We start from the raw sequence: 16,631 nt of genomic DNA, 5'->3' as shown, positions 1-16,631 counted from the left end.
CGACATGCATTGTATATTTCATACAGTTAATCAGACAGAACTTGTGTGAGTGCTTAGCTTAAGAACTGAAGTGCAAATGTGTTCAATGTGCTTCCACAGAATGTCAGATGGTGAGGATGTTCTGAGGATCTGAGAAATGTCTCTAGGCCATCTCAAATGCCTTGTGGTTCTTGGCCTTGGTTATTGTCAAGATCCATTGCAGCTGGAAGCTATATGTTCTGCTGCATGGTCACTGTGTTTAGATTTCAATATGCTAATGGTGTTGGCTAAGCCAAGCATCACTTTCACAATTCATACAGTATGAGGGGTTAGCAAAGTATTAAACTTTGCATTTGATTTTAACCTGACAGAAGAGAAAAAATCTGTAGATTTACGTTAAAGGAGATACTCAAGTCATAAAGTATTATAGAGACATGGGGGTGGACACTTTTGATTCGTAAGTAACCACCCAAAATATCTTAAAAGCCATCAACTGTATAACAATGCACTGAAAATCACTCAACACACCTTAACAACCCTTTAATACCACCCTGGCAGTTGACTGTTCATCATGCAGCTAAGTCACACGGGTACACATATTTTGGAAGCTATCCAACCCCTGCTGCCAGGGCCACGAAAAGGGAGGGAAACTTGACCTCTTGTCCTGGGCAAGGCTTGAAGGGGCCAAGACGGGGTTAGAACAAGAGGTCAAGTTGTCCTCGCTTTTTGTCCTACAAGCACAGCACAGACTACAAAATCTGTATTTCATTGAAAATAGTTGTCTGTGCTTATCTATCACTCTAAACTGAAGGGCCTGGGACCCTACTGGTTGGCGCAACCTGCATGTGGTTAAAAACCTTGAGGCCTTAGTAGTCATCACATGGATGTGCAGTGGGGCCAAAAAGATCTAGTATTCAACACACATTATGTGTTAAGGGGTGTGGGAGCCCTAGTTGTCACTAAATGCACCAAGAGTCCAAACTTGTATTTATTTTAGAAGTAACACCCAGAACACTTTAGAATTGTGGTAGAAAGTTCTGTGCATTTGTTCCATCTCCAGGCTCTCATGTGCAGCAGAACCTGATTTTACCTAGTGAGATATGTTCCTGGGACAACATCTTTGTTGTCCCTGGAACAACATTGTGATTAACCAATCAGATTTGAAAAACAAGTTTATAGATTTTGTGAAGTTTACGCTTAAAATCACTGTTTGGTGCTTGTACATCAGTGTCATTCATCTATCATTCCCTCTGATTTTAGGGATTACTCATGGTTAAGGTTAGGTTTAAGTGTAGGGATATGGTCAAGAATATATTTTTGGAGTAAAATGTTGTTCCAGGGTCAACAAAATATGTTCTATTCTAACATCCACATCTAACATCCAGCCATCCAGTTTCCAGACATATGTCCAGTTCATCGAAGAGCTAAAACTCACACCTATGCACAATTTATTGTCTCCAGTTGGCCAGTCTAACAGATAGAGTTTAATTAAGATAACATGCTAACACTCTCCCTGACTTTGTAAATCTCTTTGATTAAAAAGAGTCAGTAAATTATCAAAGGGAAAAGAGGTTGAGGTGAGAACAGACAACCTTTCCCTTTCTAATGAATTGTCTGGGGCTGCTGATCAATAATAACAATTGATTTATGTCAAACAGCTGCGAAGCTACAATCCATTCAAAGGTTATCAAATATATGAACAATAAATACGTTGAAAGATGATTACCATTGTAGAGAAGAAGAATTTACACAACAAAGAGCAGTGAATAATACAAAGGGATCACACAGTTCTTTAAAGCATGTTTACTAAAGAGAGGATTTGCATTTAAACACAGCATCTCTTATTGACAGTCAAGATGATTTGCAGATTCTATTGAAGAAATGCCAGCATCATTTAGCAGGCAAATGTTGAACACACATGCCTTATCCAAGATGAAACCACAATGAGTTCATGTTGAGCATCAAAGGCACATATGGGGATACCAGAAATATATTACGGATAAAACTAGATGATTGTAATATTACTTCCAGATATATCTTCTGTCTTTGTGTGCTATGTAGTAACAACAGTTTTGAACCACTTGTCTTTACCCATTTAGTAATCTTTTACCTTTTGCAACTAGATCTTTTACATTTTTCTGAAGAAAAACTTGACTTTGCAATATTTGCCTCTATAATGCTGTGTGGTTTCTGACTGTGCCAAGTCTTATCTACCCTCAAGTTATAAGTCTGTATAATATGATTCTGATCTATATTTGTGCAATGACAGCACTCAGAATATACATGGAAATGTTTAATATACATGGAAATGTTAGTCTTTGGTCTTGGCGGAACATATCTGCTACGTGAACATGCTGCTTTGAGAATGTAAGAAATACTGCTGCACATATAACACATATCAAATCACCCCCGACATTAATAACATACATGGGATCACTCCGTAGCAGATCTATACAGGTGGAGCTGGGGAAGGTGGAGGGTTTCTGAGGTACGCTGCAACTGCTACAGCTACGCACGTTGCTGAGTTAGATGTGGTTCTAGGTCAAAATATTTTGTTGACCATGGAACAACATTTTAATCCAAAAATTTAGTCTTGACCATACCCCTACACCTAAACCTAACATTAACCATTAGTATTCCCTAAATTCAGAGGAAATGATAGATGAATGGCACTGATGTACAAGCACCAAACACAGATTGCAAGCCTAAACTTCACAAAAACTATAAACTGGTTCTTCAAGTCTGCTTGGTTAATCACAAAGTTGCTCTAGGGTCAACAAAGATGTTGATCCAGGAAAATGTCTTACTTGGTAAAATCAGGTTCTGCGCTACAGCAAATACTAGTCAAATACTTGTATGTTGACCAACAAAGCTCATTGGATGCTGATGCAACTTCCATCTAAAGTTTAATGGCAGAGTTATGTATGTATGAACCGGGGCCCTCCTTCAGAGTAAATTTAAGACTGGATTCACACTAGCAAAGTTGATGTCAGAGTTCAGTTACTTTGGATGATATGACACTGTTTTTTTAAGTTAGATGCGCACCTACGAACATTAGTTGTGAAATAGTGTGAGAGCAGTCATCATGCAGTAAACTGTAAAAGTGAAACACTATTGATTATGTATGATTTGGTCACATTATGTTCCTGACAAGCGGGACCATGTTTATACCTGGTATTAGATCGTTTTTAGAGAACCAATCTATGTTGCATGGCTTATTAGTGAGCTCTCGGGATGAATAAGCCATAATCTACTCAGTTTCAAATACTTGTTTTGGTGTGCTTTCTCACAACATGTTCCTGAATGATCACATATTAAACGAGTGGGTGGCAAGTGGGCAGAGTGGTCCTGGTCATGTTTGGGACAGATGAGCCCTCACATGCAATCTGGTCTCATGCGTTTATAATGATTCCGATCACCAAATGTTTTAGACCTAGCATTTAGCATATTCAGACACCTGTATCTAGCACTGACCACTTGTGATCCAATCACAAAAGTTGGATTTTACTGGCAGGTGTAAATAGTGACTCTGTTCATTAGAACTTTTGAAATAAGCTTGTGGAAAGAAAACCAAATTTTCAAAAACCTAAGTTCAAAACTAAGGATAGAAACACTATTTATTTTGCTGCCTTTTCGTGGGTTGTTGTTAACTAGCAGCAGGTGTAAACAATTGCTGTTTCAAAGACACAAATCTACTTGGGTTCTGACCACTGACCTATATATAGCCCCTTTCACACTGCACGTCGGACCCGCAATATTTCCGGAACATTGCCGGGTCACCTTCTGTGTGAAAGCAACCACGTCCCGGGACTTGGGTCGAACCCGGGTCGGGGACCTAGTAACATTGCAGGGTTCGACCCGGGACGAGCGCTGTGTGAACAAAAGCCAGATCTAATTCCGTGTCGAAGTGATGACGCGCGTTATTGCGCAACTCTTTTACCGGCTGTTTTGAAGGAAGATCAACTTTTGCAACAAAAACATATGTGCAAACTGTAATGAAGCAGAGATCAGTTAGTTCCTCACTTTCCGCGCTGACGCAGATATCGTTTGTTTGCTTCAGTGAAAGTATAACGTGCCTAGGGTTTTCGACTCATACATTACACGTCACGCACTGATGTCACGTGTCGTTACGGGATCTTCAAGGGTTGTGTGTGAAAGCACGCACATATACCGGGTCATCACTGGCAGTGTGAAAGTGCAAAATCTAGCGACCCGGGAACAATTGCAGAAACACTTTACCTGTGTATTTGCCGGAATGGCAGTGTGAAAGGGGCTTATGATCTATAATTCCATTGTGCCATTGTAAACAGAATCCAGCAGAGAGAGTAGATGGGGGGAGCAATCAAACTCGGATTCAGACCAAGCAATTTTACCAAATATGAAAGTGCTCTAAGAACATCTGGTGAAAATCATCTGTCCATTTAAAGAGCTAGCACAGTTGTTTCGGTAGCACAAATGGTGCAGGACGAGTTACGCAAAAAATTTACTACTTGTTCCCTCTTCATATCACAGACTGTCTGTTTGGACCCTCCCCCGCTTCTTTCCTTCAGTCTATCCCTCATTAGTCTCACTGAGGTTGGTTCACACCTCATTGCCACCTCCATTCATTGCTGAATTTGGTGATAAGCCCCCTTTAGTAGGTCAATGGGACCCTTTCAGATTCAAACAACTGCTTGCTTGCCAGAAGAACAAGAGGAGGTCTAAGAGACAATTAGTTAGATTTATTCCTAGACTTTGCCATTGTGGAAAATAAGCTGAGAGGAACACTTCCTCATTTCAGAGAATACATCGTTTGCGTCTTACCGGCATCTGGTCTCATAAGTGGAGTTAGGGATGACTAAACCATTTGATGGTTTAATGGGCAGTAGGGCTATATAGTTGTTTCTCTGTCGCTGGGAAAATAATAATGTTAAAGTAACTGATGTTTCAATAAAATGTGTCAAAAAAAGAAAGGAAAACAGACAAGGAAACATTAGTTCTGGGGCCCTTTTGGAACATGGGTGGTGTGTCACACATTGCAGAGGCGTCTGCTGTCTCCTTCATGGACTTTGCTGTTGTTTGGAGAGCAAATTGGGTCAATAAAGGTTTTAGTAGAGAGAAAATTGCCACCTCAAGCACTCTGAGAAAACCTCACAATTGTAAACAGAACACTACTAAACAAATCAACAATGTTCAAATAGGAGTTTCAGAAGAAACTGCTTGGCTGTTTCTCAGAAAGGAATACATCAAACTTTTTCTGTTTTTACTTTTTGAGATTTTAATCATATCTTTTATTATAGCTTGACAAATGTGTCTTTGTTTGGATCCTTTGCAAAAGTTAACAAGGACAAACATTTTATGTTCTCTCCTGAGCTAGGATGTAATGCATAGGACCTTAGTGGGGCCCCTTCATTACAGAGCCAGGACAAGGGCCCCCAACAATGGCCATGCTGACACTTCAATGATCCATGGATCTCTTATATACTATAGTACCTTCAAACTAATTGTAATTTGAATAAAACAGGAGATGTTATCTGGAGTTTGACCGAAGCTTTTCCTGCTGTTGAGATAATACATTTGAAAGCTCTTAACTTTGTTGGGGTCATCTTTACTATGCAAACACAAACCGTGTCAGGGGTGTGTGGACATTGTTGTCACAAACACAAAGAATGAACGGAACAGCTTTATCTACGGAAGATAAAGAAAACTTATCAGTCATTTCATATATCTAACAATGGGTTTAAAGCATTTAGAATGTTATCATACTTATCTTAATGGGTTGTTCATGCAACTTGGACGTTATTATAATTTTAATTTACTTGGCTTAACCAGTCTGTGACTTATTTGTCTTTTTTTCTCAATATAATATAATATAATGATGTTGTAGCTACATTGAAAATATAGAATGATATTGTTTTTCTTTTGAGCTTGGTATTTTATAGGGGTTTTAAGAGGGGCTAGGTTTGACAGAAACTACAATCCCAGCATGCACTGGGTGAGCTGTTTGGTAGTCCTGAGGTGTTGGTGATGGAGGGGGAGTCAGGTCTTTCTGCTCACACTCCTCCATCCATGAGTGCGGACTCCTGCTGTGTCCTCTGAAGTGTTGGGGGAGGCCGACGTCACGGACTACAAACCTGTAAAAGATACAAAAGTAAAGTTAGTTTCCGGAGCGTAGACCAATTAATATAGAGGACTGCGACTTAAGTAAAATCGCATTAGAACGTTTTGATTAGATTTGACTTTAAGAAGACTGCCGAACGAAGTAGAGATTGGGCTAAAAGTTTTTTTTTTTTTTTTTTTTTTTTTTTTACTCTTAAGTTACCTTGTTTTCGCACGAGCTCGAACAAAACCCGCACGGGTGGCATTTTCAGAAGAAAAACAGACGAAGCCGGTCGGAAATCGCTTCGTTGTGTCTGTAAGTGATTCTTTAACGTTTTGATACTCGAACGAAATCTTGACGCGATCTTGAGGACGAGCACGCGTCTCTGCGGAGCATTTTCACTCATTTCAAACGATTCTCGGACGAGTCGAAATAAAAACTCAGTAACATCCGAGTGATTTAAGGAAGACCAAAGCCGCTACGGCAGAGGAAGAAATGTGGAGATTGGTCCAGTGACTATTTTGGGGGTCTCTATTTTATGAACTTCTGAATCTGATCAGGGATTGACTCTTTACAGAGAGGATTTGTTCCAGAAAGGAAAGGGTGAGTGAAGCCTGTAAATGGATTCTAGCATATTCGTCTGTAAAAAAATAAAATAAAAATCCATGTTTTGCTGTTTTATGGAATTATAATAATAGGCTACTACTTTTGATTGTATAAAAACGCTTGTACACGATAAAAAAAACAATACGCTTTTAGAAGAGTTAGATTACAGTTTCATTAAACTTCCAGAAACTCACCTAATACTATTAGGTTGTTTACTTCAATTTCTTTTCTCTTATTGTCCGCTCACTATTTTGCACCGTGTCTTGTAGACTGCCACTTGTTATGTATTTTAACCAAAAGAGATTAATACAACAATAAACACTTATTATATATATTCATCATCAGATGGCTCCAAATCTCATGTTCATAGCAATTGATGCGCGTGTGTGTACTGCCATGCGCGCTCTCGCATAACATACCTGAAGTCATCCGGTAAAGTACAAAACAAAAATATTTTTCGTCAAGAGTAGCTGAAGCCACTAAACTCTCTCCTATAGATAAGGGTAAATAAGACCTTTCCTGTTTCACTTTATAGCTTCTGTGCATAAGGTGGTTTGGTTTGCATATGCAACTCTGAGCTAATACATTTCTTTGTATTTTTTACTAGCCAGAGATGGGACCCTGACAGTTACCTTTCATTTTGAATAGCACTATTTTATCGTATTTTTTTTCTTCTTATTATTATTAAAGTGTATTTTTTTTATTATTATTGTTATGTAAATGCAGTATTGGCCCTCCATCTTTGAATTGCAGATTCCCTTTGCCAAAATAAATGCCTGCAGTTATCTTGATGCAAAAGGCAGGTTTGTTCCTGCAGTTGTTTATCTTCTCACAGCAAAGGACAAACAGCATAACTATACTGAAGCATGAGTTTGGATGGCACTGTGGCAGGAGGGTAATTCATAAAAAACCTTGTACAAATACATGAGATGCATTAAATCCTGGAAGCGTTTCAGTATTTTCAGTGATAGAAAAAGACTCTCCAGTTGAAAGACACATGTCTTTATTTGTGGCAGCTGAAGAAATGTACCTTTTACATAGATTAATATATATTTTAATATAGTGTGTATATATATATATATATATATATATATATATATATATATATATATATATATATATATATATATATATATTATATATATATATATTATATATCATTCAACATTCTTGAATTTTGTTGTGCTTTAGATCTTATGTTTTGTCACTTTGTACAGCAAAGTAATTCTGCACCCACCTCACAGTGTCACTCCCTCTTTTCGTCCTCATCACTCACTAGATAATTTCAGAGTACTGCAGAGTAACCCCCTCTTCATTCTTGGACTGTGTAGTGCAATCATGAACTTTCTGCTCCATTGCTATACCCTTTAGATTTACCCAGTTACATATACTACAGTTAGAAACATACTTACTTTCAGTCCAGCCTTTAAAAACTCTCTGTGCTGTTAAGTGACCATTGTCATTTCAAAGAAACAGTAAGCACAGATAGTTTCCACCTCTTCACCGGTGTGAAGAGCATGATGGAGGAACAGAGAGGTTTATGAATGGCGACATGCTGGCTGGCGACGGCATGCGCTGACTTGACCTAGACTTGTTGCAAGACGGTGGAGAAATGTGAGCAAAATACAGTCAATTAGAGATGAACAGCTTTAGGCAGTGTGTGCAAGAAAGTCTGCTGAAAATAAGTTTCGTAATGAAGACGCATATAGCTTGAGTTGAGTTATCCGTTGGTTACGATGTGTTTATGTAATTTCGTTCGAATCTTGAAACTAATTTACACAGAATATAAAGCTTAGTGTATGGTGCTTATGATGTTTTCAAGTCATGTCTGGTTCCTTTATTCATAAATCTCTTTTAGTGCTTTCTTTGAAAGTTTTTCGCTAGTTCTATTCGGCCACTGAAACACTGAAGAACTGTAAGCGACCTTGTGAAAATGTAGTTGTTTAAGTCCTTAATTACATCAATTACTTAAATTAGAGGGGAAATCATTATGGCTGCTCGTCCCTTAGGATCTGACCAGTGATTTTACTGTTAGCCGCTCCAGACAGGTCATCCGTTCGTCCGGTTTGCAGTGAAGTTAGAGTATATTGCAAAGCATCATATTTGCATACAGGGTTATGGCTTTGAAAGTTTGAGTTGCATTAATCAAAATATGTAAACATGTTTGTCTTGGAATACTTTGAGCTGCGATGAGGTAATGAATGTATTTGAGTCCGAGCGCAGTGAAGCCAGTGAGCCAGAATTTGTTTTGCATACGGTCACAAACAAGCGTTTTGGTTTGTTGTAAGTGATCTTGAAGCGGTTGCTTTACAGTGAAGTGCTCTGTCGTTTGAAAATGAAAGGAAGCCAATTGATGAAGGAGAAAAGACGTGCTGTGCTGTGGGTGTTCTTCCGGTGGAAGTTTGTGTTGAGGGTTTGGAGAGCAGAGGAATTCTCTGCCCTGTAATTTACTGGGCTGGCAGGGCTGGGTTGGCACAGTAAACTATAGCCCAGCACTTTTAAAAAGAAAGTTACTGTTACACAACTGTCTGAGAGCTTTAGCGTGACACTTTAGGTGGAGTCTCTCAAAATGGAGAGATGTGTGCAATGCCTTATTCTGTGTACATCAACACATCTGTGAGTAAACAAAATGGATGACTTGGCCTCTGAATTCAGATTTTTTTTAAGGTTACGGTACAAGACAGGGCTGGGAAAAAAACCCCCGTTGCATTTGAATTTAAGGTGTGTGTTAAGAAAGGCATCCTTATCAGTGGCGCAATAGATGCGATGATAATGTGTTATTGCGTTTTAATGTTTTTTTTTTTTGTTGTTTTTTTTTAGCCTATCTAGTTGAGGCCACTAGATGCGGCGCTCCTGCATTGTTGATTATGAATATTGCAAGAAAACAGAGCATCAATGCGGAGAAGATCTTGTTTATGTTGAAACTGAAACTCGCGTCTCGCACAAGAGAACCGCATGTTTAGAAAGCCATGTGAAATTAATGCAAGTTCAACTTTGAAAAAACATACCCCCCCCCATCCCACTGCAACTCGTGTATTTAAATGAAAAAATGTACTCTGTGTGACTGGTTTTCAGACCTTTGTATTAAACTATGAATGCATACATGATGCTGTTTTGCTTTTATAGTTGTTTACGCAGCTTAAATAATTATAATTGGTTTACTGGTTTATAATTTGGTTTAAACATTATACACTTTTTTTTTTTCCCACATATAGTCATGTTATCTTATGCTCAATGCGCCCTCTTGCAGCCTCAGGAGAAAAGCCAAATGCTTTTATTTACCCTAACTGAAATTATGCTTTTTAAATTCGAATATAATTAAAATTTTGAACATATTTACATTTAGCAGATGCTTTTATCCAACGCGACTTACAGTGCGTTCAAGCTATGCATTTTTTACCAGCATGTGTGTTCCCTGGGAATTGAACCCACAACCTTTTGCGCTGCAAATGCAATGCTCTACCACTGAGCCACAGCAACACTAAGCACATTTTAACAGCCCTAGTACAAGATGATGCCTTTATCGACACCAGATTCAGTATCGGTTGGGGGATCGTCTGGGTTTTTCAAGAGCACCTTTGATAGACTGAGACAGTGGGTTTAGAGGAGAATTTGAGTTTTGGCAGAGAACAGATAAAGGTGCAGGAAAGGGTTTTATAGGTAGGTAGTAAGTTCATCAGCCTGGTCCTAGTAGCCTCCCCGGGGAGTGGCAGTCTCTTGGTTTATTGGGCTGGCTATTGCTCCGGCTCCCACCGGTGCTGGAATGAGTGAGGTCAGGCGTCCCGTCTCCGACACAAACCAATGCTGTTCTCTGGAATGTTTCGCTCCAGTAGTAGGCAGCGGTAATGAGCTGGGCCTGCTGTACGCTCTCCCCATGTTCCCCTCCAATGATCAGAGGGAGAGAAAAACACGCTGGGGTTCATTAATTAGTGCACTAACTTATCTTTCCTCTTGACTTGGTCTATTTCTTTTATTCCGTGGACTCTCTCGGTCGTCTGTCTGCACTCTCAAAGTGAACGCTATGGAAAGAATTGAAATCTAACCAGCTGAATGTTTGGTCTGCTGTTTGTTTTACAAAACAACGTCACTTTTTTTTTTCAAAACACATTAAACATAATCTCAGGTAATTCGTTCGTACACCTTGTATTTTTTCCTGTTCCCTATTAATTAAATGTGATAACAGCTAAAACTAGTTTAGTCTTCCCAGCCAAGTTAACTTGACTTGTTGAATCATTATAAGACTAGACTAAAAAAAAAGAGCAAAGATTTGCTAAAACGTAACACTTTTTATTAATAAAATATTGGAGGGCATCAGACATGATGGGATGAGAATGGAGAGCAAGAAATGGCTCAATCATGTTTCCCACATGCTTTTTCACACAGCTTTGAATATTATAGCATGTGCACTAGCTGTATATACAGAGCATGTGCATTACTATAGCTCTGACAAAGATTTAGCATGCTTTATTTGAAAAAAAATAAAAAGTAACCAGGAAAGTAAGATTTTGCTAACATGTTTTAATAATAATTTTTGCATCTCAGACACTGTCAGCTGTCCACTGTGTCTAGTTCCTCTTAGCTCACCTGCCCTGTAGGGAGTTTCCCATGGGCTGTGTTTGCCTTTTTTTTTTAATACTTTCTCAATGAATTTCAGATTAACTGTAGAGAAGTTAGGAATGTATATGAAAGTTTCCTTTATTGTAGTATAAACTTGAGTTTTGTGTGCAAGATGGTGCTTAAATATCTTATTTACACCATGGCACCTTTTTTAATATAGTGAAAGCGCTCTGATTTTTGTCATAGGCTATGCCTCGTTATTGTTACACTTCAGTACATTATTTTTACACAAAGCATACTGATATTAGTAGGTCTTGCTGCCTGGATGTTTTTGGCCTGGGGATAAATATCGGTATGTTGTAAGTGTCTGGCAGGGGTTTGGAGTTGGCACAAGCTCAGAGTCTGTCACCTCTGTTTGACCGTTTGTCTCTCCATTTGTCTGTTCTTCTGGTTTGCACCAGCTGCAGACATGGCTTGGAAAATGAAACCCACACAAAATCTACGGGAACGATTTTATGTGTATCAAGTATCAATTCTTGGTGTTTGTCCAAATGTCTTGTCCTTATTAGAGCAGCTGTGAAGGTGAAAGGCTCTCATTGCATCTTATTGCATTATGTAAAATATTCGTCTCAAGGGCACCCCCTTTTTACAGGGGAACTAGAAATTATGTTGGTGTAGAGATATGTTATTGTATAGTTACAGTTTTGGCTTAGCATGCAACTCAACCTAGTTTCTAAACCTTATATATATTCAAAAGTTTTGTTTTTCTTTTGAATTGTCACGTATTTTAATCGATTTTCAAATGGCTCGCGGTTAATAGTTACAACCATATTACTAAGTCCAGTTTCATATTAGCTTTAACCGTAATAAGATTTCATTCCATTTATTTACATTTTGGGAAGACAAAATCCCAATTACAAACAAAGACATGCAAAATACCACAGCTAAACATTCTGAAATAATAACATCTGGGGAATTGTGAAGCACTGCTCTTTTCTGACTGATTTGCTCGTCGTGGGGGTGTGATGACGTGTAAGTGATGAGTCCCGATAGTTAGGACAAATGGCATGTCGGGGTCATGCTGGGGTCTAAAGCAGCATAGGGCTGACAGATATCTGTGAAGGGTTGGAGTTGTGTTTCTGTGTATTTTACTGCATGTGGTTGTAAGAGCAAACAGATGGAGTGACCCTGCATAGAACCGCTCCACAAAACTCCTCTTTACGTTCTAAAATAATGTACATCAAGGTTTATGCAATCTGCTTTCTACTTTGGCTTTGTCTTCTGTGCATTAATTTAACTAATATCAGAAAGTTCCACGTTCATTTGTTGTTCAGAGTTGATGCAAATTCAGAGACTCAGAAAGTTGCCTTCTGTTGTAGTGGAAACGTCTGCAGTTAAAATCCTTGAATTCTTAAAGGATGTACTGTTCCACTGTTGACCTTATACAGCAAAGTTATGTTTTCTTCAGCCTCATGGCTACTTCTAAAATTGATGGAGCATTTTATAAGACCTGTTTATGTCAGGGATGCTTTACTATTCTCAACTTTTGTCTACAATACAAACTAAGCTGAAAGATTTATATTGTCAGTAAATGTCCTTGGTGTGAATTTGTGCAATTCTTGAGTGCAAGTTACTCTGAAGAGATGATTAGCTGAATAGTTTAAGTATATTTTATGATTCTGAACAGATTGCTTTTAAATTAACGGTCATGTGGGTGTAGAAAAATATTAACTAATAAAATCGTAGCATTTGTTTAACTTTTGTTAAATTTAGATGGTTACATTCAATGTTATGTCCAACTGAATCTTCAGTTTCAATCAAATTTTACATTATGAATGATTCATGTTGTCTTTAATCATTAGTTGTGAATATTCTTAATTGGTTTGCTTTCTTCTTTTATCTCTCCATCTCACTTCCTGTGCTGATGTCCTAGCTGTTTTTATGGAGAGCTGGGCTGGATGCATAGTTCAGATGTAGAGGATCCTTGATGATGATGATGATGACGATGACGATGACGATGAAGACTATGTTGCTGCTGATCTCAATACTGCTAACTCAGGCTCTTCAGTCCCAGGGCAGACCGGCCACCCAAGATGAGAGTAAGTCTTTTTTGTAGTACTCTTGTTGAATTGAGACTCAGTTGAAGATGTGTTAATAATAAATTATGTCTTAGACATGATGCAATTAAGCAATGGAAATAGTTTTTAAATTGGTCATATACTAAGTTTTATTTTCAGTTTTTCCTTTTTAATCCACTTAAAGTTGTTTAAGGTTTCTTTCACCAAAAACAGGTGCAATTGTTTTCCACCCCCTGTCTGAGCTTAAATTAAACTCTCTTTATGTTGCAACAGTTCCATTAGGATTTCTTCATATATATGAACGAACATCAAGGTTTCACAATGACCTAAGGTTAAACTTATATTCAGTAAACTGTCTGCATAATTCACAAAATACTTTTCTTCTTCATATATACTGTAAAGAAAATGTGATCAGTTTTCCAATTTCAGGTTCATTTTATGAGATTCAGCTCAATTTTTAAGTCTCTTTAATATAATTAAACTTTTACATCCAATTTGATTATACTTAACGTTTTCAAGTAGCAAGTAGGTGTTTTTTTTGTTTGTTTGTTTTTATTGTTTTAAATATTAAGTAAAATGCTGTTTTATACAATATCTCCCCGTTGAAATGAGTTAGATTTTTTTGAAATGGTACAATACGATTGTATGGCTATGTCGTATGACCATATGCTTGTTCTCAAACCATGTTTGCATCTCCAATATGCTTTATGTCAGTGGTGTGCCGGGGGGAATCACATTCTACTCCTAGCTGTGGAAGTTTACACTTAGACACCATTTGTTCTCCGTTTGTTCTCTTCCACCTCATATTCAAAATAATTATTTAAACCCCTAAGGACTTTCATGCACTCAAGTCGTAGACAGAAAGTGAAAAAGGGAAACGGGTTGGGAAAAAAAAACACCAGCTGAAATAAAACCCGGAAAAATGTGTCCTTTGGCAACATTCCAGATGAGCGAGTGCCTGTGGCTCTCACAGGCCCAAGTGTGCTTCCGTAGCTTCATCATCATCCTTTGGATTTCGGAAATGGGGTGTTCCCAGGAGACTTCTGAATGCCTTACATTACAGTGAGCACCATTATAAAGTGAGTGGTCACTTCTGCTCTGGCCGACTGTGGAGGCTTTAAATAAACACAGTAGTTATGAATTTACCCCAGAGCTGGAGGTGTGAAATAGCTGCCATCTGTACCCTCCGGCTAAGCCAAAATACCTCACTTTTCTCTTCCCCCTCTATCTCTCTTTCTCCCTCCCCGTTGTCTCACCATCCTCCTTTTGTAATGAAAAGGTATTTGTTGTCAAGAGTTGACTACCGGAGACGTTATAAATTACTGCTTTTAATAGAAGACACAGAAAGTACTCCGCCCAGCGTTGCTATTCCACAGTGGAGATCGTGTTTCTGGGAAAACGTTGCACGTTTTCTTGTGGTTGATTGCAGAGTTGTTAAGCGTAGACCTGTGGGTAGTACTCCTTATGAAAACCTGAATTGCATGAAAAAAGTTGGTAAATGTTAACAAGATTGCATATTTAATCATGTAGACTCACTGTGGGTTTAACTAATTGGGGGCTCGTCCGGGATACAAGTTAATTACTTCCTCTTGATTTTACTATTTTGGTCATTATATTTAAGTTTCTAGATATTAGTTTGAATACTTCCCTAAAATAGTCTGTTGTGACTATAGTGTAGAGAGGAAACCCCAACCAAAATGTGATGGATTACCTTTTACCCACTTAATGCTTGACAGCCAAATGGCCAGGCATGCTGATACCGTCTATGCATTTCCTCTACTCCTCCTGTCCTTTCTTCCTCCTGTCAGGACAGAGAGCACTTTTCTCTCTCTCCCCTCAGGCTTCCTGTGGTGTAAATGATAGTTTCAGCTGTTGATGAGTGACTGACACTCCAGCATTTGGTTACATTTTTTTTTCCTAAGTGGGAATACAACCTGCACAAACAACAGGATTTCCTTAAGTAGTGTTTCAAATTTGTCTAAACTCTCTTAAATGGCTTGGGATCTGAAGACACTTTCGAAGGCTCAACATGTTTTTAATGGAAAGTGAAATAAAAATCTAAATCTAATTTAAATATGGAGTTATTTGCAAGTCATTTAAATATGTTCCATTTTCCTTTAGTTGAAATTAATGTTATGTTTTTATAACTATGGTAAATGATGATACAATATAGTTTTGTTTATATGCTAATATAGTATTGATTTTCCCTGAATTAGCCATTTTCCTGTTTAGTTTCACTGTGTGTGTGTGTGTGTGTGTGTGTGTATAATATTACATTTTTATTTGTTTTTTTATGTTTCTATTTAACTTTAGTACATTTTATTTCAGTTTTAGTTATTTTAAAACTTCAGCTAATTTTATTTCAGTTATTTGCCAGGGCAGAATTTCTAATTTTAAAGGTCCCGTTTTACGCGCTTTTTTGAAGCTTTGATTGTGTTTACACTGTGCAATATAACATGTGTTATAAAAACACAGTATTTTTCACACAATTCACCTATCTATATACCGCTGTTTTCACTGTCATAAAAACGGGCTGATGACTTCCTTGTTCTATAAAGTCCCTCCTTCAGAGAAACGTAACAAATTCTGATTGGGCCAGCGGTTCCTGTGTTGTGATTCGACAGCAGCTGAGAGCAGGCTGACCTCCTGGTAACGCTAGTTTTGGAGTAGTTTTAAGAAGCAAGAGAGCCGGAGCGTGGGGTGGAGATGTATTTATAGTCTCAGGAGCGTTTTTACTGAAGAGATGTGCATGAAAATCGCATTCATTTTTTTGCACAGCCCTAAAATCTAGTTAACAAAGCTAAACAGTGTTGCCCTTTGTGTAATAAGTTACAGAAACTGTTAAACTCGCCAATTTAAAAAAATGGTCCATAAACAACACCTTCTCCAGACAAAGAGGGAACTGCTCCATCTTTCAAGAATAATATTTGTGCGAATCCGGCATTAAACTGATTGAAATAGAGAAAGTTGTCCTCAGCAAAATTTGCTGCACATAGTTTTACATGTGGATTATAATTTTCGGGAACCGAGTTAAACACAATTTGTAACCATTAATCTACAAGCGTCCCTGGGAAGCCCAAACAAAGATGACTGGACTCCGAGATGAAAATTAAAGTGTTTCAAACCAGGGGCGTAGATTACGCGGGGGACGTGTCCGCCCCCCCCCCCCCCCACTTTTGATAACACGAAAATTAGTCCCCCGCACTTTTCCGGGCAGGTGTGTTCGTATAGAGGTTTTCAAGAGCTGGTGTGAATAAATTAAAATTTAAACTCAGAGGACAGGATAGTCTGCGCATGACCTGATGTTTTATTTGGACCTAGAAGGCGAGATG

At 38.3% G+C, this 16,631-nt stretch overlaps 1 protein-coding gene across 9 annotated transcripts in view; it reads left to right on the top strand.

Annotated features, from left to right (window-relative positions):
• Positions 1-5,967: 5,967 nt before the first annotated feature.
• LOC128018226 (fibroblast growth factor receptor 1-A) overlaps positions 5,968-16,631 on the top strand; it is a 43,404-nt gene continuing 32,740 nt past the window's right edge. For 3 of the 9 annotated variants that reach the window (XM_052603610.1, XM_052603606.1, XM_052603603.1), the window contains exons 1-2: positions 5,968-6,661; positions 13,155-13,320. In XM_052603610.1, coding sequence (XP_052459570.1) covers positions 13,209-13,320 — 112 coding nt within the window. In that variant the 5' untranslated portion in view covers positions 5,968-6,661; positions 13,155-13,208. The remainder of the gene's footprint in view (positions 6,662-13,154; positions 13,321-16,631) is intronic. The other 6 variants (XM_052603608.1, XM_052603607.1, XM_052603611.1 and 3 more) reach the window with 4 other exon arrangements.

Source organism: Carassius gibelio, chromosome A8 (assembly GCF_023724105.1).
Source record: "Carassius gibelio isolate Cgi1373 ecotype wild population from Czech Republic chromosome A8, carGib1.2-hapl.c, whole genome shotgun sequence".
Taxonomy (NCBI): Eukaryota; Metazoa; Chordata; class Actinopteri; order Cypriniformes; family Cyprinidae; genus Carassius; species Carassius gibelio.
Note: the sequence above shows the minus strand (reverse complement) of the source record. Positions and strands in the feature narration are given on the sequence as shown.